The 23,286-nt window shown below is 43.9% G+C and overlaps 2 protein-coding genes across 2 annotated transcripts; both read left to right on the forward strand.

The window, feature by feature from the left end:
- The first annotated feature begins 1,993 nt into the window (after nucleotides 1-1,993).
- Nucleotides 1,994-11,731, forward strand: LOC118775198 (alpha-2-antiplasmin-like). The gene is made up of 9 exons (XM_036524968.1): nucleotides 1,994-2,065; nucleotides 2,989-3,177; nucleotides 6,187-6,258; nucleotides 7,608-7,875; nucleotides 8,384-8,527; nucleotides 8,782-8,970; nucleotides 9,857-9,999; nucleotides 10,764-10,968; nucleotides 11,372-11,731. The coding sequence occupies exons 3-9, from the start codon at nucleotides 6,202-6,204 to the stop codon at nucleotides 11,713-11,715; spliced, it is 1,350 nt and encodes a 449-aa protein (XP_036380861.1). The 5' UTR covers nucleotides 1,994-2,065; nucleotides 2,989-3,177; nucleotides 6,187-6,201; the 3' UTR covers nucleotides 11,716-11,731.
- A 3,822-nt stretch (nucleotides 11,732-15,553) lies between these two features.
- Nucleotides 15,554-23,285, forward strand: serpinf1 (serpin peptidase inhibitor, clade F (alpha-2 antiplasmin, pigment epithelium derived factor), member 1). Its single transcript, XM_036524646.1, has 8 exons — nucleotides 15,554-15,633; nucleotides 17,936-18,003; nucleotides 18,572-18,758; nucleotides 19,387-19,542; nucleotides 20,643-20,846; nucleotides 21,398-21,537; nucleotides 21,874-22,084; nucleotides 22,305-23,285. The coding sequence occupies exons 2-8, from the start codon at nucleotides 17,944-17,946 to the stop codon at nucleotides 22,568-22,570; spliced, it is 1,224 nt and encodes a 407-aa protein (XP_036380539.1). The 5' UTR covers nucleotides 15,554-15,633; nucleotides 17,936-17,943; the 3' UTR covers nucleotides 22,571-23,285.
- The last annotated feature ends 1 nt before the right edge of the window (nucleotide 23,286 follows it).

Below are 23,286 nucleotides of genomic sequence, written 5' to 3' on the forward strand. Positions count from 1 at the left end.
TATACAAAGGCCGTTGCTCTGTAGCTCTATTTGGAAAGAGGAATCTCATTTTGTCACCCAAGCAGTTAACTCAACATTTGCGACTGACTGTTTGCAGTTTGCGGCGTTACCTTGTCTGCTAAATGTTGACACCCTCAGGCTGCTGGAATGGCTGTGTCACAGGTGCATTCTGGGTCAGCCCCTTGTTTGGCCACAGGAATGTACCCCGCATCTTTGAGCCAAGGCCGCGCGTAGGTGGGCACCATCTGGAACAGCGCGGTTTGGCTGAGTAACACGTGGCAATGAGTGAGTTTTTCCTGAAACTCGTCTCCACTGTTTTCCCTTTTCCCTCCATCACAGTGCAGATAAGCAGGAGTCCTTTAGGCCTGAAGAGCGGGGCTGGTATGCAGTTTGAGCTTTGAGTTTTACATTCAACACAAATTCTGTAACAGTGGGTTTTTTTTGTCTTTTGTTAACCCTTTATCCTACAGTCAGGTGGTGTGAAAATTGAACCCCGTTATTACTGAAACAATTCAGATTTTGCATTGATTACATGAGGTGCTGCAGGAGAACCAATGACATAAAAATATGTCTACAATAGAGCAGGTTTTCTTCTTTTTTTGGAGCGAGAAAATACCTCCATAGCTTTCGAAAATGCTTGACAGTAAACATTATTAAAATGTATGTGGAATCCTGAGAGCCTGTAGTATCCATACAGACAGCGGAAATACTGAATCGCTCTTACACCTCATGAGTCTAAGAGCATCATGGACCTATCTGCCAAGTGTCAGGCCAGAGTCATGGGTTATGTAGTGTGTTTACTACTCCAAGACTCTGAATGCTGCTGGAAGAATGCAGAATGCGATCTTTCCACACCGGCATTTCACCACCATCTACAGAAAAAAATGTGCATTCTCTTTCCAAAACCATAATAGGTAACTTCAATACCCTTAACTAAACAGAATGACTGAATGAGTAGAATGGAAAAAAAAAATTAGAAACACCAAACCTGTCCTCTCTAAAATGGCAGCTTTATTATAACTACAGTCAGATGGATGCATGAGGAGGTGGAAGAGAAGGCCTCGGTGTCAGCAGGTGTCATAAGGAGTAAGAAAACAAATACGACTTGTCTCTACTGGAAATGGCAGTTGACTTAATTAGGAGAGCTTTTGCCGTCCCGCCTTTCAGAATCTGCCAGCAGGAATCACTGCTTTCCTGCAACGATGGTCCCCACGGAGAGGAAAAAAGTCTCAGTGCTGAAATACAAGAATTTATAGTTTCACCTCAAGGGCCTCCCTCTGGATCTCCAAAGGTTAGTGCCACAGCAGGGCAAAGATAGTGCCTCTCTTTGTGTCAAACAGGAGTGGTAATAAGAACCCTGGGAAATGTAGCCACAATCCCTACAGAGTCCCCTTTGAGGCATGTGACAACTGCTGCCAATGGGACAGAATTTATCAATCAGATAAAGGGAAAATGCTTCTGTTTCAGTCTATTTAATCTGATATCTTTACTCATCTTCTTTACTCATTAAATTAAGTTGGTAGACATACATACAAACAAACATTCAGGATGTAACACATTCACAAGTTTTTGTTTTGTCTAGTTTACTCCGTATGCTCTAGTTTTTTTTTTTTCTCAATCAGAAATATTTCTTATGAAAAATTCATTCAACATCTCCCACTAGAGTACCCACTGCGTCAGGATGTAGGTACATTTGAGCTCTTTGTTGTAAATTATTGCCCCGCACAAAGCTAATCAAACAAACACGATATCAATCCGCATGAAGGGAGATAGATTTTCACACAGACTCTCTGTGAATGTTCGTTGCCACGGCATTGTCAGTCCCTTTGGGTTTTTAGGATTTCTGTTTTAGATTAATGTTTGACTTCTGTATCCTATGTCTCAATATTTACATTTAAAACAAGTAGTGACTTATATGAAGCACAGATCAATTGCAGGTGAATATTAACTACTTGCTGAGAAACTGCCAACATTTGACACAGGAAATTCGCCCCAGTGTGCATTTATAATTCTCCCTCTCAATTCTAGGCTGAGAACCACTGTCTCCCTTTTATATTTTGGCAAGGTAAGCACAACCTTTCCTGTTTTTTTTAAATGGCTGTTGATTCTTTTTATCATGATTGCATGTTTGGGTTGTGTGTGGTTTGCTGGAGAGAGAAATTGCTCATCTGATTCATTCTGTTGTGTGTTACTGGGGATGTGCCTGTTCAAAGCCTGTGATCTCTCACTTGGCTTACAAACATGCATAAATGTAATCTGAAATGAGGATTGCATTAATTAACAATCTGTGAAAATCAATAATTCAAAAAAAGCACTTTTCATGTCTAAATGATATGATATACCTCCCAATGAGTGTCAGCTTGATGAATAATGAGTATTTAAATCATGCTGGAGAAGCTTTTTTCAGCCCCTGTGCGCCCTGACAGGATTGTCAAAGTTATTGGTGGGAACAGTGTGTACTAGGTGACATTGGAGGGCTTATTCAAATCACACTCCAGAAGAAATGGACTTTAGAATCCAGTGCAAAACTTCAGCTTTTTACAGATTTCAACACAAGGATGATTGGAATTCTTCTGCAAAAGCACATTTTGCAAAGCTGTGCTGCCTTGCCAGGCCAATCTAACAGTCGCAGACTCGGGCTGCGTTGCGCACTGCCTTTGGCAGGTCTTCAGGGGAGGAACCAACACCCGGCTGTCTCGGCTCCTCGGGGGCCAGGTTTCAGTGTAGCCCCTTTTAACAAGGCGGCGATTACACGCGAACATGCGTTTAAGTATGAAATCAGGCAAGGCCCGTTACTGTGCGGCGTGTGAGTGGGGCAGGCAGGAGGCTGCAGCTGCAGGGGCCGGTGGCGGTGCAGTCGCGGTGAGCAGCGCCAGCACAACCCTGGGATGTGACTCCACTCCCACGCTACATGACCCTGGCATTCGAGGAACAGAACAGTCCCTTCTGGGAGCCACACTTTTATTCACTGCCCCTTCTGTCATGCAGGTTTTTTTTTTACCCTCCCTCCCCCCCCTCCAAAACGAGCCGGCTGCTGTCCTGTCCCTTTCCACATCCCACAGCGTCTCAAAGCTGCGAACAGAGGGAGAGAGAGGAGGAGAGGATCAGAAAGAGACAGGGGATTTATCAACTGCTGGATGAAAGGACTTTAGAAACTAGTCGCCAAACAATACAAAGGTGAGAGGAAACCATTTTGTCTTCATTCATTTCTTCTCGTAATTTCTACAGACCAATCAAAATTTGTGTCAGTTACATGCATTTATATATTGCCTTTACATGTAGTATTACCTCTCCGTATGTATTATAGAAGTATTTCTTTTTTCTGCATATATAGCACACACTGACCTGTTCCATCATCCTTTTGTGTTTTTTTTAATGAACCTTTTGATGTCAAAGCAGGTTTGTTCTGACTGTATGTGTTATAACTATGGGAAAGGTGTGGTGCAGTGTACAGTGTTGCTGTGACCAGCCATATCTAGGGTCAGTGGACACACGTGTTCATTACATACTATAGATACAGCATGCATTTCTGTTATTTATGATAAAGCACATAATGTATAATATTTTATATATTGTGTTATAATTGGGTGCATAAAATGGATTGGATAATTCTGACATAACGCTGTTTGCAGCACATTTTTTAGCAGTAATCGCATGTAAGTGAAGATCTGTAAAGTGCCCTTTACACCTTAAATATATTGACGGAGTTGCTATTGATGATATTACACAGCACAGTTGGATTGACACCCACGCTCTGTGTTTGACCTTTGCACCTGAGAGGCAGCGTGGGCCTTATCTTGTCAGGCCCTGTCTCACTGTGGTCATTAATGATCCCGTAGCACTCAAAAAGAGAGGGAATGCCTTCAGGTATCCTGGCCATGTGCCTGATCTGTATCTTTTAATCTATCTGTGTAATCATCCCTGGCATAATTAGTCAATTAATCTGCTGCAGAATGACTCACGGGCATGACCTATTACCCTGCCGCCAAGTATGCACTATGAGGTACTCCCAAACAGCCATCATAGAATAACAAGTGACTGTTGTTATTATCACATTACATTACATGCGTTTAACAGACGCTCTTATTCAGAGCCACTTCCAGCACAACAGAACATAAGTGTATCCATTCAATTTAAACGAGCAATAGTGCCAGACCAGACTAACACTCCCAGACCAGTGAGTGTGAGCCAGTGAGTGTGAGCATAACACTGTTATGAGCCCTACCACAAGTTACCTTGTGCAATCTGACGGAAGCCAATTATACTACCATGTAACAGTCCCTAGAATACAGAATCCAAAATACATAAAAATACTACACATGACATAACTAACAAATAATAGAGGTATCGGGTGTTAGGGGGTGGGGATTGAAGTTGAACCGAGATCCAGAAGAGAATGAATGGGATCCAGGGCACAGGTAGTGGGCTGATGTGATGTAAGGAGGTGAGCAACATCAGCAACTGAAAGCGGGGAGAATTTAGAGAGAAGAGGGGTTGCGAGTGGGATGGAGGAAAAAAAGGTAGAGGTGAGAGATGAGGGTTGTGGGGATTGGAAGGATTTACGAATGTTTACAATCTTTAGGTTGAAATGATCTGTGAAGTCATTAGTAGAAAGACCGGAGAGGGGTGGAGGAGACAGAGGATTGAGGAGAGAAGAGAAAGTAGAAAATAGTCTGCGGGGATTAGAAAGTGAGCTTTGAATTTTTGATTCATAGAAGGAAGCCTTAGCCAATGTCACACTTGCAGAGGAGGCAGAAAGGAGTGCTTGACAGTTCAGCAGATCGACGGAAGAGCTGGATTTTCTCCACTTCCATTCTGCAGCACGAAGCTTCACCCTATTCTCGAGGAGTGAATCCATTAGCTAAGGACACGGCGGAGTGGGTCACACAGGCCTGGTAGTTAGAGTACGGAGAGAATCAAGGGAAGAGGGCAGAGAAGAGAAAAGGGTGGATGCAGCAGAGTCAGTCGACAGTTTAGAGAAAGCATGAAGGGACAGGAGAGAAGCACTAACTGTGGAGGAGGAGGTTGAAGGTGAGAGGTTGCGTATATTACGGTGAGAGGTGACAGAGGTAGGCACCAAGGCGGGTCATGGAGGAGGAGGTAGAGAAAATGAGACAAAGTAGTGGTCAGAGAATAGAAAGGGGTAACTTTTAGGTGGAGCAGTCCCTGAGGAAGACCAGAGCCAGCTGTTTGTCTGCACTGTGTGTTGGAAGCAACTGCATTGTTGTAAAGTCAAAAGAATGTAGCAGTGGGAGGAATGTAGACGCTTTAGAGGACTCTAGGTGAATGTTGAAGCCGTTAGCAACAGCACGAAATTCAAAAGAGCAGATAGAGAGATGAGAAAGAGGGAGAACAGAGAATTTCCAGGCCTGGGATATGAGGAGCCCAGTCCCACCACCCCAGCCAGAGGGTCGGGGAGTGTGGGAGAATGAGTGTGCAGCAGAGAGGGCTGCCGGCCTTGTGGTGTTGTCCATGGTGATCCACGTCTCTGTGAGGGCAAGGAACTGGAGAGAGAGGAGGGAGGCATATGCTGTGCATTTCTGGTTGCAGACTGACAGTCCCACAAGCATCCAGCAATAAGAAAGTTGTCAGTGGAGGTCAATGAGAGGTAGACAAGGTTGGAGACATTTCAAGGCTGAGGAACACAGCGATGACAAGCGCATCTTCTGCAGGAGATGGTCACAGGGATTGGCACATTGCTGTTCACCCTGATGTTCTCCCTCGATGGACTCCCGCAGATAGACTCCCTTGTCTTCATCTGAATGAGTCTTCTTCTGACCAAGGCCGGTACTTAAATACACCTGCTAATTAGTAATGCAGCAGTGGAAACACTCTTCTAATGAGCTGCTAGATCCGCCTCTAACTAAATAGCACTGCGACCAAAACTTCCACGGCCCACTAATTATCCTACAATTATCAAAACAATAAAACTAACTAGGCATAAAGCAATAAATACGCAACAAACAAACTAACACAGCTTAGAAAACAATGTAAAAAGCTACAAACTAAAGTTTCAAAGCACCAAATAATGCGAGGGTTTAGCTTAAAATAATGTTGTTTGCTTTAATTGGCTATCGAGAGTGAAACTAACTTGATCTAGAAGAACACTGGACACTCGTTCCACAACTGACGAAATACACTCTTCTGATCGTATTATCTGATCATGTGTTTGTCCTTTTCATCCAGGCTGACCGAAAGGACATGGACCTCAGTCTGCTAGCACTCCTCTTTCTCTGTCTCAGCAGACAAGGACTGACAGTAAGTCGCTTCGCACGTGGTTTTACACATTAGAGGTGTGGCGCAAACGGAGTCTGTGCGGCAGGGCTGTGACAGGACTCCCGCGGGGAGACGGGAATGAAGCCCTACGTGGAGTTACTTTGCCACCGAGACAATCCCTTCTGCCTGCATCAAATATGCAGGCCTCACCAGCCCTTAAGATAACAGATTCCCAGCATTTGTGTATGTCAATGCAATACAGTCTAAGTATAAAATACATACAAATGCCTAAGGTTCAAATGCAAATACTTTTGAAGAATTCAACTGATAAATATGATTTTTAATACATTTTTTGTCAGAGCATATGACTGTACAATAAAACAGCCACTAATACCGCTGAACCCAGTTCATATCAACTTAGTATCACAATCATCCTAATATCGTGCTTCTTAAGAACTACTGACCACTCACCATGGGTTTCTAGGTTAAAGATGTTATTTAATATTCCTCTAAAACCTGTTTATTATCACCTTCAGAGGTGCCTATTGTAGCTTTTTGCCGCTCCAGTGTACATTTTTAAAATAATTGATTTAACCAGTAATTGCCGGCTGTAGAATCAATGAAAACAGTCAATTAGGGTTGGTGGGGTGGTGTTGCAGTATGAGGGGTATCATCAGCTGAACTAACGCTGCTCAGTGAGCTTGTCATACATGTGCCAAATGTGTCCGAATGCCCACCCATCTCAAAGCAGTCAATAGCACAGACCTTTTCAGAATAAAGTCAAACTTCAGCTAATGTCGTCTTACGGTTTTGAGATTTGTCTGGATGAGATCAGGAGCGTAGCTTACCACCAGCTAATGATATGCCGTTAATGATGGCTGGAAGTGTACTGTTGGCTGCACCGGCGCCTATGTTTCCATCAGTCATCTTAGAGTCTCACAAGTCCATGTGGAGGTAAGCTCAAAAAGCACATGTAGATAGTCTTTAACATCCTAAATTGTACTCCACATGAGATGTTAAATGTTAAAATGCGAACATGTGCCCCTAACATGCTGGATGTGAACTTCTGTGCCCAGGCATTTGTTTTAGTTGTCTTTAAAGCTTTTCAATATTTTAATCGCCAACAAACATGAGAAAGTATTCGGATAGCTGCTTGTTACCCTTGTTCTTTTGGTCTCATTTTTAAACAGCCTAACAGTGCTTCTGTCATTTGCAAGGACTGTGGTATGTTTCCTATTACCATTACAATGATGAAACAATAGCGCTGTTTACACAATTTTTTAATCCGCCATCTTGCCAGACGTTCTGATCATTCCCTTGTTGCCTCCGCTCTGCCTCTGTCTCCGTGCTGTAACGCAGACCTCTGCCAATATCTCTCCTTCCATTTCAAGGATCCAACCGCAGCTCCTCCCGAAACAACCCCCTCAGTTCCTGAGCCCACCACCCCATCCCCAAAGCCCGAAGATTCCTTAGAGGAGAAGGAGGAGGAGGGTGGGTGTCCGGCCCATCTGCTAGGCGCAGAGGCCAAGAGGGTGGTAGGGGGCGCCATACTGAAGCTTGGCTTGCAGCTCCTGGAGAACCTGAAGACCAGCTCGGAGCAGCCCAACGTGGTCGTGTCACCCCTCAGCGTCTCACTGGCACTGTCACAGTTGGCTCTCGGTGAGAGGAGGGGGAAAGGGGCACATTCTCGGGGGCACAGTGAACGTGTGTGTTTTCGTGTGCATTTATGAGTTTGCGGGTGCGTCAGTTTGCCGTGATTGTCATCTGACGTCTGAGGGGCTATCCTGAGGCGTTGTGTCTTTAGCCGCCTGGGTGGATCAGTGTTTCTGCGGTCGGCTCGGCGGTGTGGAAGGAGCCTGTTGTTTGTGGCGATGGCTTCCTCGTAAGGGCGTCATTAGAGTCAGGAGACCTCTTCCTTTTGGCATGGTGGGCGCGATGCCTCTTAGCGGATGTGTATGGCGTGTGGCGGGAAGGTCACAGGTTTGTCCCCTGTGAAAGCAGGGAATGGGAGCTGGTGGGGGGGGGGGGGGGGCTGGGTTGGGGACATATGTTCGGGGAGGGGGGAGGAGGTGGCTATGTTTGTGGAGTGCCTTTCCAGGGCTGTGTGTCTTGACTCTTATTGAGGTGGCACATCTCATTAGAGGTGTGAATGCACTTACTCCCTCAGGGGCGGCGAATGAGACGGAGCAGCTGCTCCTGCAGTCCCTGAACGCGGACTCCCTGCCCTTCTACCACCAGTGCCTGCGGAGTCTCCTTCAGCACCTCAGGAGCAGCGCCATAAAGGTCGCCACCCGCATCTACCTGAGCCCGGGTCAGTACGGCGGGGGAGGGCACTGGGTTACAAGGGAATTCTGGGAGCTCGTGAGGCGAAGACATGAGCTGGCATTGGAGTATGAGGCGGGGCGACGCCTGCATTGTGCGCTAAAAAACCGAGCAAGGACACATGCTTGTTTCATTTTGCGCTTACTCCTTAGTGTAATGTTAGCGAGGGCGAAGAAATCAGGAGAACTGCTAACACACCATCACCACCGTCTAACTGTTTTCCATATGTTTATGCGCCTGCAGGGTTCCGTGCGAAAAAAGACTTTATACAAGAATCCCTGCGTATGTATGAGTCTGAGCCAGTGCCACTGGCTGGGGTGGAGGAGGTCAATCAGTGGGTGGAGAAGGCCACAGATGGCCTCATAACTGACTTCCTGTCCAGCCTTCCAGCCGACGTGGTCATCATGCTTATCAACGCCGTCCACTTCAAAGGTAGGCCCTCTTATTGGCCAGCTGTCTCTCTGAAAGGGACAATCACACTGGTGAAGGAATTGGCCAGTCTAATTCACAGCTCCTATGGCACAGTACTGCTGGTTAGCTCTGAATACCTCAGACCTCTATCTCACACTTTTTATTATGTGAGCTGAGATAGAGTTTTGTCGTTCTTGAGTCATCCTCTTTGAGTGATTACGTTTTCTCGCAGGGTTACTGAAGGGTAAGCTATCCTCTCGTTCAACAGTTCAGTCCTCGGGTGTCACTTTGTGTTACTGTACAGTGGTTGTGCCTCCGCCTATTTTGTGGATGTGTGAAAATGCTCCGCGCACAGTGGGTTTCAGGTGCATTTAATGGTTTAAGCGATCAATGTGCTGCACTATAAATGTCTCTGTGTGCAGGAGCAAGCGTTGTGTCGTGAGAGGTGGCCCTGTGGAAAAACGGTCTAAATTCAAGTGCTCAGAACAACAGGCTCTGAGCCAGAGGATTATGCTCAGACCCTGTGATTGTAACACATCCTAGGTGAGGGTGTCTACTACCAGTGTGTTGTGATAAAAAGATGTCACAGATAGCCATGTGCAATGATTTCAGGAACTCGCTTTTTGATGGTTTACTGTAGGCAGGGATGGCACAAAGGTGTCCACATTTTTACAAGATTTTAATTGGTTAAGGAACAAAAAAATCTCAAAATCAAAAATGTTGACAAAATCAACATTTAAAGCTGTTTTCATAAATTGGGGCAAAAAACAAGATCTCACCTCGTTTTCCATTTCTAGCTGATCAAGACCTATACATCAAACAAAGTTTTGACTATTCTGATAGATATGAGCTTGTGGACAGTCCTGGGGTCTTGTTAACCCCTTATCCACCCCCCGTTCTTACTCAGGAGAATGGATTGCCCGCTTTGACCCCAGCCTTACTGCCAAAGACCGCTTCTACATCGACAACAAGAATATGATCTACGTTGACATGATGCAGGAACCCAAATACCCCCTGAGTCTCCTCATGGACAGTGAGCTGGGTGCTCAGGTAGACCTGCCCTCAGATCTTACCTGTCTATTTCTCTGTCACCAACCCCCCCATCCTTAATCCATTGCTGCCCATGTGGGTGTTCCTCACTGTCTAAGTCTCTCTCTGTCAACCATTCTCTCCCCTGTTTGACTCCCTGGTTCCTTTTGCCACAAGTTAAAATATGTCATATATTATAAACAGATCACAGTCTACAATATGCACTTTTACAAACTAAATATGAAGGTGCCAGTAACTGAATTTTTTATGACATGATGCAATTGTTTATAAACTATATATTTATATATTTCCAGCACTGTTGTTTGTTTCTAGCACTCTGGTTTATGTAAGCATGTTGCTTTCTCATAAGCTAACCTTTGTCATGACTCCCCCAGCTCACCCTATCTAATTCCCATCCCTGACACCTTTTATCTAATATCTCTTCTTCCATTCCTGGCATTCCTTCCTTCCCCGTCCCATTGTCATTCTTCTCCTGTGATCTGTATTCTCCTCAATCCGTCTTTCAACTCTGTCCCTTCGATCCGTCTCCCTAATGGCTAAGGCGGGATTTCTGATGTGTCCTAGTGCTTTTACATGCTGAGATTCTTGCTGAGATTTGAAACCAATGCAGCCAGACTGAAAAATAAAATTTTAATAGTAAGGCATATGGTAAGCAAAAAAAAAAAAGAACTACCCAAATTTTCTCCTCCTTTCGATCTTCTCGAGAAGGCAGAGATGATTTCCTACGTGTCCTTTGTGTATATCTCTCTCCCATCCCCATACAGGTGGCCCGCTTCCCCTTCAAGGACAACACAAGCCTCCTGGTGGTGATGCCCTTGTCAGGGGAGGTGAACGTGTCTGACATTGTGACCAAACTTAACATCTCAGAAGTGTATGCCCATTTGCCCAGCGAAAGGACCATGCACGTCAAGTTGCCCAAATTCAAGCTGGAGTATAGCCAGGAGCTGGAAGAGGCCCTCACCGCCATGGGTAATGAAGATCAGACAAAGATGTATACGTGGATATTGGATGTTTACATAGGGCGGCAGTGTAGCGTAGTGGTTAAGGAGCAGAACTCGTAACCAAAAGGTTGCCGGTTTGATTCCCTACTGGGGCACTGCTGTTATACCCTTAGGCAAGGTACTTAACCCACATTTGCTTCAGTCAATATCCAGCTGTATAAATGGATAACATGTAAATATTGTAACCTATGCAAGTTGCTCTGGAAGAGAGTGTCTGCTAAATACCAACGATGTAATGTAGCATGTGCAAAGGTTCTGTGTTTGTATTATTTGGACATGAATAGAGACTGCTTGCGTGGTTGTCAATGTCTCAACCATCGTTCTTGCTCCTTTCCGGTTCTCCCCTTTTTGTCCTTCTCTTTGCCTCCCAGGGCTGGGGCAGCTGTTCACCAGTCCGAACCTGTCCCGCATCGCGGACGGCCTCCTGGTGGTGTCGAGCGTGCGGCACAAGTCCAGCCTGGAGCTGCACGAGGAAGGCGCGGAGGCGGCCGCCGCCACCACCGTGGTCATCTCCCGCTCCATCCCCTCCTTCAGCGTCAACCAGCCTTTCTTCTTCGCTCTCCTGGACGACGTTTCTCAGACGCCCATCTTCCTGGGAGTCATCACCAACCCCGACCCGGGCGCTACCGCAATGCAGAGTGACGCGCCCGAAAAGATGGGCTACGTTGACCACAAGGGTTTAGACATCCCCATGTCAAGCATCGACCCCAAGTAAAAAAGAAAAAAAAAAAGCCACATGAACTGTGAAGGAGAAATGAGGAAATGATCAACGCAGAATTGCAGTGCTGTCCATCGGCCAGCAGGAGGAGCACAGGAGGGACAAATCCAGAAGAGCGAATCTTGTACAATGCGAACCACAGATCTATTTACAATGGCTTGGATTTGCCAACTCTCAAAGGCATTAAAGGAATTAAAGCTTAATAATTTGTCTGCCAGGAGATGAAAAATCACTGGTGGAGCAGTTATTTTATTTAACTGGATTTAATGAACTTTCTCATTGGCTAATCAACTGAGATTTATCTTTCCCAAACATGACCAGTCTCCAGCTGGGGAGTGTGGGTGTCTGAGTGCTGTGAATTTAGACAGACACATGGGTTTGAGTGCATGCTCATACTTGTTAACCAGCACAAACAAAACCCAAACTGGAGTCAAACAAAATTCTCAGATGGTCTCTTTGATACTGTATACTGGCTTTTGAATGTGTTCATTGTTTTTTTCCACCACAGATTTTTGTTTATTTTTTTTTCCATTATAATACATACATGATGGGGTGTTCACTTCCTTCTGAACTTCTCAACCTTCTCCTGTTGTAGCAACTCTCTAATGTTATTGATTAAAGAAAAGTAAAACCCCTAATGCCTTCCAGATGTCTTATTTTAGAATGCTTACTTATTATATCACAAAATTATCAGACAACGCACTGTCTTTGTTGTTAATAGAAAAACTCTGTGCTCCCAGAAATTTGCATCTGTCACAGTTACAATCGGCTCTCAGAATCCTCTCTTTGACTAAACACAGATATCAGGCAAACTTTTATCTTGCCACAAAACAGTAATCAAATGGAAAAGGCAAACGATAATTACACCGCACACACACCTACAGTATGAGAGAATGTGCCAGAGTATTCATAAGGTAAATGCTGTAACAGCTCAAATCTATGAATAAAGATAGAGACGGTTCATGATTAAAGGAACCATTAAAGTATTAAAGGACACTGTGTGGCAATACTGTTTCAGTGTGTTTCAAATTTAGATGGCTGTGTTAAGGGTGATACTGGTAACAGCTTGTAAGCAATATCAAAGACATAACACAGAAAGCATAACAAAGAAAGCACTCAGCTATTATAATTAAGACGTTAAAAACGTAACCCCTTTTGTAGAGAAGGTATCATTTCTTACAGCTTTAGATGGGATGGTGGACCATTCCAACCCCCATATTCCTAAGAGTCTTTTTTCAAGATTCTTGTGTACCCTTTAGGCCTAAACGATATGGTGCTCAATATACAGCATTATATCATGATAGTGTGGTGTGTCAATCTTGTTGATCTACTATATTTTAAGCATATATTAGTAGTACATGAACAGTTATGGATTCAGTTTAGACAACCAATAACAAATTATGCACACTTTTTAAAATGACATTCTATCTGTCAGTAGCTGTGTAACCAGCTGCCCCCTTCTTTCTCAACGTAAAACATATCTTAGATCTATGCATTCCCCAAGCTTATTATTTACAGTTTTGACCAGCATATCAATGTGTTTCTCACAGGTTAATTCTGAATTAATCCAAAATCTAGTAAACATTCTCGAGAAGAGTACCATCTGCTCCCTGAATTATTCATGTGTACTCCTTCCGCCTGCACCAAACAACATGGCCTATAATTTTACCGTTCAGCATCAATTTTTAGCAAAAAAAAAAAGTAAAATTTTCTGCGTTTGTCTATATTTCTGTAACATGTCTAACATCCTCTCTTTGTCTGCATTGTATAATAGTATGATCTATGTATACATATTATTGCATACTATCAGTAATTTATATATGAAAATAGAAGATGTATTGGATCCAGAGTTGAAACCTATGGTACACCTTGTCCAAGTTCTAACAGACTTGGTCAACAAACTCCTATAACTAATCTCCTTCGATTGTAAACATTACTGAATTTTGAATATTTGAATATTTAAAAACTCTTTAAACTCTTTTAACAAATTAACAATGATGGCATGAGCTTTTCTCTGATCCACTGAGGCAGTCAAACTCTCACCTATTTTCACTAGATATGTGTGACAGTAGAAAGATTTCATTAGGGCCGAAGCATGGATATTATAGTGAAACCTATTAGATAATGACTCACCTTTATAGGCTAACTTTCCAAAAACATTTGCAACAGCAGGACTGTTTAATGGCCTATAATTAGTGAGAGTACTCTCCCCTTTTTAAAGAAGAGTACTTCATGCACATTTCCACACAAAAATCAAATCTCCAGTAGACAAAGGAACTGAATAAATTAGTGAACTTGAACACATTAATATGCTGATCGCTTAGCCAATTTTGGCTCCCATCCATAATTTTTGATTCTTTGTTGCTTACACAAAGGATAGTATACTGAAAATTAAAATGCTTCTTGAGGTTTCACAACTGCTGCCAAACATGTGTGGCACAAATGTGGGTGGGGACAAGCTCAACGGGTCTCAGGACACCTGACAAAGAAATCAGAAGTCCAGATACCCATTACTGAACAATACCATACGAACAGTAATAGAGTCAGCTTCATTCCACTCATCAACACCTGGACATAAACTGTAGTGTAAGTTTACAGGTTTAAAATGAAGCTTCTTATTATGGTGCAGCAGCTTGCCAAAGTGTCTTATTGATGTAAGCATTCATGTGAATCTGAACAGTACAAGAAATGTAACTGAAACTGACCTCATAACTGGTAAATACATTCCAAAAACAAATAGGTCTAGGTCTGTATTTGCTGTTATATCTTTACATGTTGAGATGGAATGGAATGTAGTTCAAATTTCAATATGCGTAAAACCAAGAGTGATGGGAATGAGTTATTAGTTTTCATTAGCAAAAACAATCAGTTTGCAATCAATGTCATCATTATCACTCCTCTTAGATTTTGTGCTGCTATTTCAGGCATTGAGCCAAATAGACCTCAAAAGCTAGCATAGCAAAATATTGCAATGGACAAAATATAGATAGTTTCATCCAGCACAGACTGTGTTACAAACATAAGGTAGGTTACTGGATCACTGCAGGCCCTAAGAATTTTACTGTATTTTACCAAGTTTGAATACTAATAGGTATTGATGATTGAAATCTCCAATCAATAGAACAATGAGCAACAGAGGGAGCATCCTTGAATGAAGCAGACAGCTGAAATGACCCTCAGGACAAAAGTATTTGATTTGTGATTCAGAAGCAAATACATCAAATAATCTAAAGGTAAGAAGCAGCACATTCTTCTTCTTAGCAAACAGTCGAAACACACTTTTTCTCAGTCTGGCTGTTGTTGGGACCATAAAAACAAAAACAGAACGTCGATGACATGCATCTCGATGTGAATTTATTGGGAGCTTTGATCAGCAGATCTGCTCTCGTCTACTCCCACTCACAGGGCACATTTCGATTCTCCCACTGCACTGTCACAATTGTTTTCATCATTTCACCCTTTGTCAGTAATTAACGAACGACTTATTTAAGTGTCCACTTTAAAAGTTGATTTGTTTTCTCATTTGAATTTAAAACGGAGCATAATTGTTAAAAAAAAAAACACTATCAATAAATACTGACTCCATACAGACTGAATGCTCAATAAAGCGCCTTTGTAAGAGTAAACTGTTGTGGTCCAAATGAAATCTCCACAAATTATATTTACAGATAAACTGCGGTTCCTTTTTCACGGACGGAGGAAGACTGATCGCCTACGGTGCGTGCTGGGGCGTGCAAGACCTATCAGCCTTACATCTGGAAGATGGCCTGGAGCTACGTCATGAGCTAGTCTTGGGCGGGATAGGCGCAGTGAGTTTGGAATATAGCGGTGAACCGGGCCGGTCCTGGGACAGTCAGACAGAGACGGCTGGTCCGGAGAAGGCAAAGTCGCGCACGCAACGACCATTGCTTGCAGGTAGGTCTACTTTTCAGCGACTGATGATAAATCCGAATGAGGTGTTCGGTTGAGTTGTGGACTAATCGGGAAAAGGAATGTGATCGAAATGCAGTTCGTGAAAATGTAAAGTAAAGAAATGGTATTATCCTCCACCACTTGCATCAAAGGAAACGTTGTTTTGCGCCTTTGCCTTTCTTGCTATTTTTATGGGAAAAAAAGTTTGCGGGGCCTTACAGCTTGATTTCATTTCTCCATTCTATTTAGAACACCCCATTGCATTGTTATAGTGGTTGTATAGCCAAAGAACATTAGACCAGCTGCTACAAAACAGTTTGTAGTGATCGCGCAACTTCGTAATTGCAATAATTCGGAACCCAAATACCAAACACGAATTTATGTTATGCCTAGAATGCTGTTTACTAATGTGATACTTAGCGGAATTATAAATTTTCTCCTGAAATCCTCTATCTCGAGTCTCAGGTATGTTTTGATCGTTCATGTTATGTATATACAGTATTTCGTTTTGCGCATAAATGGACCCTGATTACGTTGAATAAAGAACATTTTACAGGGATAATAATCAGTAGCACTGCTTTGGCTTATGCTTGTTACTATTTCCATACAGGTGTGCCTGTATTTTTGCACCAATTTCACTGGTGTGCGAGAGTAAACGCTTGGTAATCTACCCTGAGCGCATATTGGAATTATGTAATTGCCCTGAAAGTGGAGATTGGAAACCTTTTTGTATGTGCAAGGCTAAAAATAAAAAAGAAGAAAGCGTTGTCCTGTTGTATTCAGGGTGGTGTCACATCAAACCGTGAAAAGTTCAAACCACACGTCTTTTGAAAGAATGAAAGCAGCGCACACTCGACCTGACAGGATCACACAGAATAAAAGAGTGCAAGTGATGTTTAAGGCTAGATTATAGCTGGCTGGGCTGAGCTCACCACTGTGTTTATGCTAGGGTCGGGTGTCTAGAGTTAATCACTAGGCATGCTGGCAGAGGGATCTGGAGGAGAGGAGGGAGGGGTGGGGGGTGGGGGGGGGGTTGCGCTTGTGGTTAAAGGATGGGCATTCTTTCAACAGAAACCCTAAGAGTAACTGAATGACATCCAGATGTGCAGAGAGAAGGAGAGAAAAGTTCCTGTTGTGGGGTTTCAACATGTCTTTCGGTGCCCTTGTCCAAACAGTTCTGCTGGTAGTGCTTCTCATTTCTCTGTGTAGTTGGCTCTTCATTTATCGGTTGAAGTACATAAGGCTCCATTTCTAACTGCCTGAATGTCCTGAGGCTTACCTTGGCACTGTACCGGTCACATGAAATTGCAGTGCAAGGCTTCGGCTTGGTCGCCAGTCTAATTATGTATAATTTGATTTCACCTTTTAATTTTCCTGTGTGTGGAGCACCCGGTGGGAATTGACGATGCTTGAGCATTTGCTCCAACATGCAGCTCTCTGCTTTCAGGAAACATGAGCTGAAATTAAACCCAAAATATCATCTTCTGTTTGAGCTCCTTGGCATTGATCCCTGAGACTGTAAGCATGGGACATTCCCACACATGCACAGAAGCACAAACACATGCATAAACATGCATACATTCATGCATCCATGTATGCAAATGCTTTTAAACCTTTGTGCTCCCTATAGGAGGAGCTCAAATAAAACCATCTCCATCAGCGTTTTTTCTTAGGCAGGTGAGACCCTGGGTAAGGGACTCTTAAGTCAAAACACATTTTTCCACTAGGTCCTGGAGCACATTAGGGAAAAGACACAGAATCCCTCACTGGAACAACAGCTACTGTTGGAAATGATCCAGTCCTCTCTGCATGTGAGCATTTAAGGATGTGTTTGCCTTCCAGAATTTATTTTTCCCAAATTAGCTCTGCCAAACTCATTCACACCGAACATAGTGTACACAGTTACGCTGTCTAAACTTTTGCTGTGGTGTGATATGGTAGGCGAGAACTACCACAATGTTTGTAAATGCTGTAACTCGTTTACGAGAACAGCATATGTGCATGATCTCATAGTTCTCCTTCAAAAGGCAGTATTGATGTGAGTGGATGCTTCTGTTTGCTTTGATACACTACATTACATTAGTGGCATTTTTTAGCAGACGCTCTTATCCAGAGTGACTTTACAGGTCAATTACAGGTTTTGACAATGTTATCCATTTATACAGCTGGATATTTACTGAGGCAGTTGTGGGTTAAGCACCTTGCCCAAGGGTACAGCAGCAGTGCCCCAGCGGGGAATTGAACCAGCAACATTTCAGTTACTAGTCCTGCTCCTTAACCACTGTGCTACACTGCCACCCTGCAGGAGCCAGGATGCAGAGGACAAGCCTGCTGCTGTGTTTGGGGGTGCTCTTTTCCCTGTCCCACGCTCAGGTGAATGAGACTGCACCCTTCCCACACATCCATCACTCTCTCTCTCTCACTCTCATAAATTCTCTCACTTCATCTTTCCACGTTCACCCCCGTCTCCTCGTCCTCTCTCTCACACTGCATGCATTCTCGCTCTCTTGCTGTGATTTCTCCCTCTCAGGGTTTGCCTGGTTAGTTCTATTTTTTTCCCCCAGTGCGAGCACACATTCTAATTGCTCCGATCATAACAAGTCTTAAACATCAATTAATTTAATGATGCGCAGCTCTGCTGCGGATTGTTAGCTAAGCTATTAAGTCATCATGATTAAAGCAGTGTTGTGCTCTCAGGTATTTCTGCAAACACTGCCTTGTTATTCAATTTCTCCCTGACTCCTATCCCTCATCCCCCGTTCCGTCCCTGCTGTTGTCCTTTACCTCAGTTTCGGAAAAGAAAGGTCATTGCTCTTGTGAGCATAACATTAACAGCCAGACAAAATCGATGACATACCATTATGAACAAGGCAAATGTTTAATCGTCTCCGTCTGTCTTTATTTTCTGTCTTGTGCCCCCTTTGCTCAAACAACCGTGCAGTCGGATCCAGAGGAAGGCGGCGCCGAAGAGCAGGTGGAGCTCTTCACCACGCCCACCACAAAGATGGCCGCCGCGACCTCTGACTTCGGCTACAACCTGTTCCGCCAGCTGGCTGCACGCGACCCAAAGGCCAGCGTCCTGCTGTCCCCTATCAGCATCTCTGCTGCACTCACACAGGTCTCAATGGGTGAGAAATTCTTATTATTGCACCGTATGGAGCATTACATTACATTACTGGCATTTAGCAGACACTCTTATCCAGAGTGACTTACATTGTTTACAGTTTTTTTTAACAATGTTATCCATTTATACAGCTGGATACTTACTGAGGCAATTGTGAGTTAAGTACCTTGCCCAAGGGTACGGCAGCAGTGCCCCAGCAGGGAATTGTGCCGGCAACCTTTCGGTTACAAGTCCTGCTCCTTAACCACTATGCTACACTGCCGCCAAAATGCAGCACCTAATACCCTTATTCCATTCCAGCACACTTCATCAGAGGGTATAGGGATTAGCTTGGCTTAGCTTTCACTGAAAAGCAGAGTGAAGGAAAATGTCATTAGCAGACTGTCATTACCCCGCACATTAGCATATTGTTATTCTGTACACAGCTGGCTACATGATCAAGAACTTTTATTTCTCCTGTGTTGTCATAATGTTCACTGGTAAGACTTGAGCAATTGCTGCTTTTGGCACTTGTTCCAGTCGCAGTGAAATTAAAGAGAGAAGTTTTTTTTTTTGGTCAGTTTTTCCAGAGACTTTTTTGAATTGTGCTGTGTACCCTCCCTTCTTCTGGTGACCTGTTCTTTGCCCCCCAGGGGCCTCCAGCCAGGCAGAGAAGCAGCTGTACCGGGTGCTACGCTATCATGCGCTGACGGACACCCAGCTGCACGACACCCTGAGAGACCTGCTGTCCGCCGTCCGTGCCCCGGGCAAGGGGCTAAACTCTGCCGCCCGCGTCTATCTGGAGAGGAGTGAGTCCCTGTGTGTCTGAGAGGAGCTGTTTATTCATGAGCGAGTCACCGGTATTGGTGCAAGCCTTAACTGTTCAGTGCTTCTCAGAGACTGTGTCCTGTAGCTGTACTTGTATCTTATGTCTCTGTATTGGGTGGGTCATGGGTACCATAGGGTTTAATGGTAAGGAGTGTAACCGACTTCTGTGGGTGATACAGACCTGTATTCTACGCTGTGTGCTAGTTAATATATCACTAGCACAGAAGTTCTAACAACACCTCTATTGCATCTTACCAAGCACCAAGACAAGTGACTCTTATCTTTGGTACCTTACCTTAGTTAATATGAGTAAATTCACATTCAAGCATTCAAGAAAGCCCATTCCCTATGTAAGCAGAGGAAATACACCCTCAGATTTTACACACCTGCAGGTTGCTCTGTGATGTTTATTTTAAGGGAATTCAGGCACATGTTCTGAGGTAGATGAACACATAAATGTACAAGGTGGATTATCCCCAAAACAGGATAAATATGTAAGATGCTATGACAAGGTTTCACAAGGTTTCTTTCCATTATACTTTGGTCATGCATTGGTTATGTGCCAACTGGCATGTTAGTTACCTACACATGGGACTGTAGTCATTTCACCCACTTCACAGCACCCACAGGAGTACGTGGGCTACGTTCTAGTAACTTCTAGATAGATGGTCGTGACTATTATCATCATGAAGTTTGGTCAGATGCTAGATTAACTGCAATTACATTTTGACCAACTGATTAGTGATATGCAAATCTTCATAATTCACTGTAGTTTTGAATAAGTAAATTATGTATAAAAAATGCTACATGCTAGTTAAGTCAAGTCAAGTGAGCTTTATTGTCAGCCCATCCATATACAAGTATACAGTAGGGTTGAAATAACGTTTCCCTGGGACCCATGGTGCTACATGTAGACAATGAAAGACAAAGACAACATAAGGTGCAAAGCATAAAATCAATAAATAACAAGACAATAAGTACAATAAATACAACAAGACAATAGACAGAATAACAAGACAGGATCATCATGTGTTAATTTTGACTGCCTTTGGCGTAATCTGGGCCTTGTCTGTGTGAGCAGAGCTGCGTCTGAAGCTGGAGTACCTGAACGCGGTGGAGAAACAGTTCGGGGTGCGGCCCAAGGCGCTGACGGGCAGCTCCCGCGACCTGAAGGAGATCAACGACTGGGTGAAGCAGCAGACGGGGAGCAAGGTGGACCGTTTTCTCACCTCCGCCCTCCCCCGAAACGCAGGCGTTGTCCCGCTGGGAGCCGCCTACTTTAAAGGTAAGATTATCCCAGAGTGAGAGATAAACCAAAGGGGAAGGGGTAATTATGTGCAACAATCTAGTCCCTTAAACAGACATAGTTTTGGCTTTAATTAAATTTTGGGTGTTGTTCAATGTTTGTTGCTATTAACTGTATGCTTTTGATGATTTTATGGAGAATGGTGCGTGTGCAGTGGACTCTACATTCTGGTGAAAGAATAATGTATGTAAAATATGAGTGCCAAAGCAGGAATACCAAATACCATATTAGTATGCATTACAACTACATCAATTAGTGCTCTCATATCATTGAATTTACCTTGTGCTAATTGTGACATAACTTTTTTAATATTTTAAAATATATAATTAATATTAGAGTTCATCTAAATAAATGACACTAATCGGATGACGTTCCTGTGTCTTTGGTATATATGAACATACACACTGCTATTTCTTAACACTTTAAAAATTGGGGGTAGACGTAACCGGAGGTGTATTTGACCCTTGTGGAGACTGATGGTGTGTGACTTGGGATCTAGGTAACGATCTCTATGCGTGGTGTGGTTTCAGGTCAGTGGGTGACACGGTTCAGTCAGACCGGGAAGATGAAGGACTTTAAACTGGATGGGGCGGCACCCGTGCGCATTCCCATGATGCAACAGGAGAGGTATCCAGTGAAGCTAGGCATCGACCCTGACCTTGGCTGCACAGTGAGTATCTTCGTTTCCGACTACTGGGATTGATCCGTCTACCTCCTCAACACTGACATCTAATATCCTATTCCAGTCTTTTTCTGATCTCTTCGATTTCCTCTGTCACTTATGTCTGTGTTCTTTTTTGCTGATCTTTTTTTGTTCCCGCTATTATGAATTGCTGATCAGCAATACCTGTCGCAAGTAGTGCAATTTGCAATTTGTCAAATTCACTGTGCAACTCGAGCTGAATTACCTGCAAATATGACTTGAATACTCCGAGCGTTAACAAGGAACAGCTTTTGACACACTGACTCTGTCAGCAGTTTTTCTTTGTGCGAATCCCCTCTCTAGATCGCTCAGGTACGGATGCAGGGCGACATCAGCATGGTGTTCTTCCTGCCAGACGAAGTCACGCAGAACATGACCCTCATCGAGGAGAGCCTGACGGCTGAGTTTGTGCAAGACCTCTCCAACATGCTCCACCCCGTCCAGGTTGACCTTGCCATCCCTGTCCTCAAGCTTAGCTATTCCACTAATCTGCTCCCTCTTCTCTCCAACATGGGTGAGTGTGTGGTCAGCAGGTCAAAACAGCCATTCACTGTAACCAGGGCCACTCGAAAGGAGCTTATTTTAGTCCTTCTGAGTTCATCAAAGCCCAAGGGTTCATTCTGGCAAATGGCTATTGATTGACGATGTGTTGAGTGGTACTGAATCTCAGACATAGTGCCATTGAGGTAATTCACGACTCTCAAAAACTCCTCTCCCCTCTCTTTCCCCCGCAGGTCTGTCCGAGTGGCTGGCCAAGACAGACCTGGTAAAGATCACATCTCAGGAAGCCAAGGTGAGCAGCCTGCACCACAAGGCGGTGATGGAGACCGCCCCCGACGGCAGCCAATCCCCCAGCTCCACTCCGCCCTCCAACGGGCAGTCGCTGGCCCTCACCTTCCACGTGGACCGCCCCTTCCTCTTCCTGGTGCGGGACGAACCCTCGGGGGCGCTCCTGTTCATCGGGAAGGTGCTGAACCCGCGCGATCTCAGCCGGGTGTGAGACAAAGCCGGCCCATTTGACCAGCACATACAAGCTCTGGGCCTGGAGTATGCTACTCATGCTAAATGCAGGAAGCAGGACAGTACACACACACACACACACACACACACACACACACACACACACACACGTGCATGTGACGAAACATGCCACGCAGGGAATCTCACACACACCACATGTAAATGGCCCAGTGAAAGGAAGGATCAGTACCATTGTGCATTTGTATTATCATATATGAAAAGCGTAACCTCCACACTTCGACAAGGCAAAGCCATGCTGATTGAAAAAATTCATTACCACTCTAGCCCCATGTGACAACCAACAAAAATGCAAACGTGTTCTATTCAAAGGAAAATATGTCTATGAATACATGATGTACGGACAGCTATAAATTTACAAACCGCTCTGTGAATTGAAACAAAGCTGTTGGTATAAAATACCTTCCCACAATGCATTGCTGAATGATAACAAAGCTCATGTAAAAAGATCAGAAATGTAATAATACTATGTAATAATGCTGTGTCTTTTGTACATTTTATGTGTCTCTAAATTGTATTTTTAAGTGATACTGCTCTTCCCTGCATAAAATCAGGTCCCTGAAAGGCTCGTTTGAAATATATTGCAATACTGTGTCAACAAACTGCAAGCCAGAGGCTCAAAAAATATGGAAAACACATTCAATCCAAAATGTGTCAAACAGATACTGCCAAAACACG

This window comes from Megalops cyprinoides, chromosome 3 (genome assembly GCF_013368585.1).
Source record: "Megalops cyprinoides isolate fMegCyp1 chromosome 3, fMegCyp1.pri, whole genome shotgun sequence".
Taxonomy (NCBI): domain Eukaryota; kingdom Metazoa; phylum Chordata; class Actinopteri; order Elopiformes; family Megalopidae; genus Megalops; species Megalops cyprinoides.

What these genes read in the sequence shown, in the direction of transcription:
- serpinf1 (XM_036524646.1), top strand. Translation starts at nt 17,944, where the DNA reads ATGCAGAGGACAAGCCTGCTGCTGTGTTTGGGGGTGCTCTTTTCCCTG. An exon ending in CCGCGTCTATCTGGAGAGGA is followed by an intron (nt 19,543 to 20,642) that starts GTGAGTCCCTGT and finishes CTGTGTGAGCAG; the next exon opens with AGCTGCGTCTGAAGCTGGAG. An exon ending in CCCTCTTCTCTCCAACATGG is followed by an intron (nt 22,085 to 22,304) that starts GTGAGTGTGTGG and finishes TTTCCCCCGCAG; the next exon opens with GTCTGTCCGAGTGGCTGGCC.
- LOC118775198 (XM_036524968.1), top strand. Translation starts at nt 6,202, where the DNA reads ATGGACCTCAGTCTGCTAGCACTCCTCTTTCTCTGTCTCAGCAGACAA. An exon ending in TCAGCAGACAAGGACTGACA is followed by an intron (nt 6,259 to 7,607) that starts GTAAGTCGCTTC and finishes TTCCATTTCAAG; the next exon opens with GATCCAACCGCAGCTCCTCC. An exon ending in CAACGCCGTCCACTTCAAAG is followed by an intron (nt 8,971 to 9,856) that starts GTAGGCCCTCTT and finishes GTTCTTACTCAG; the next exon opens with GAGAATGGATTGCCCGCTTT.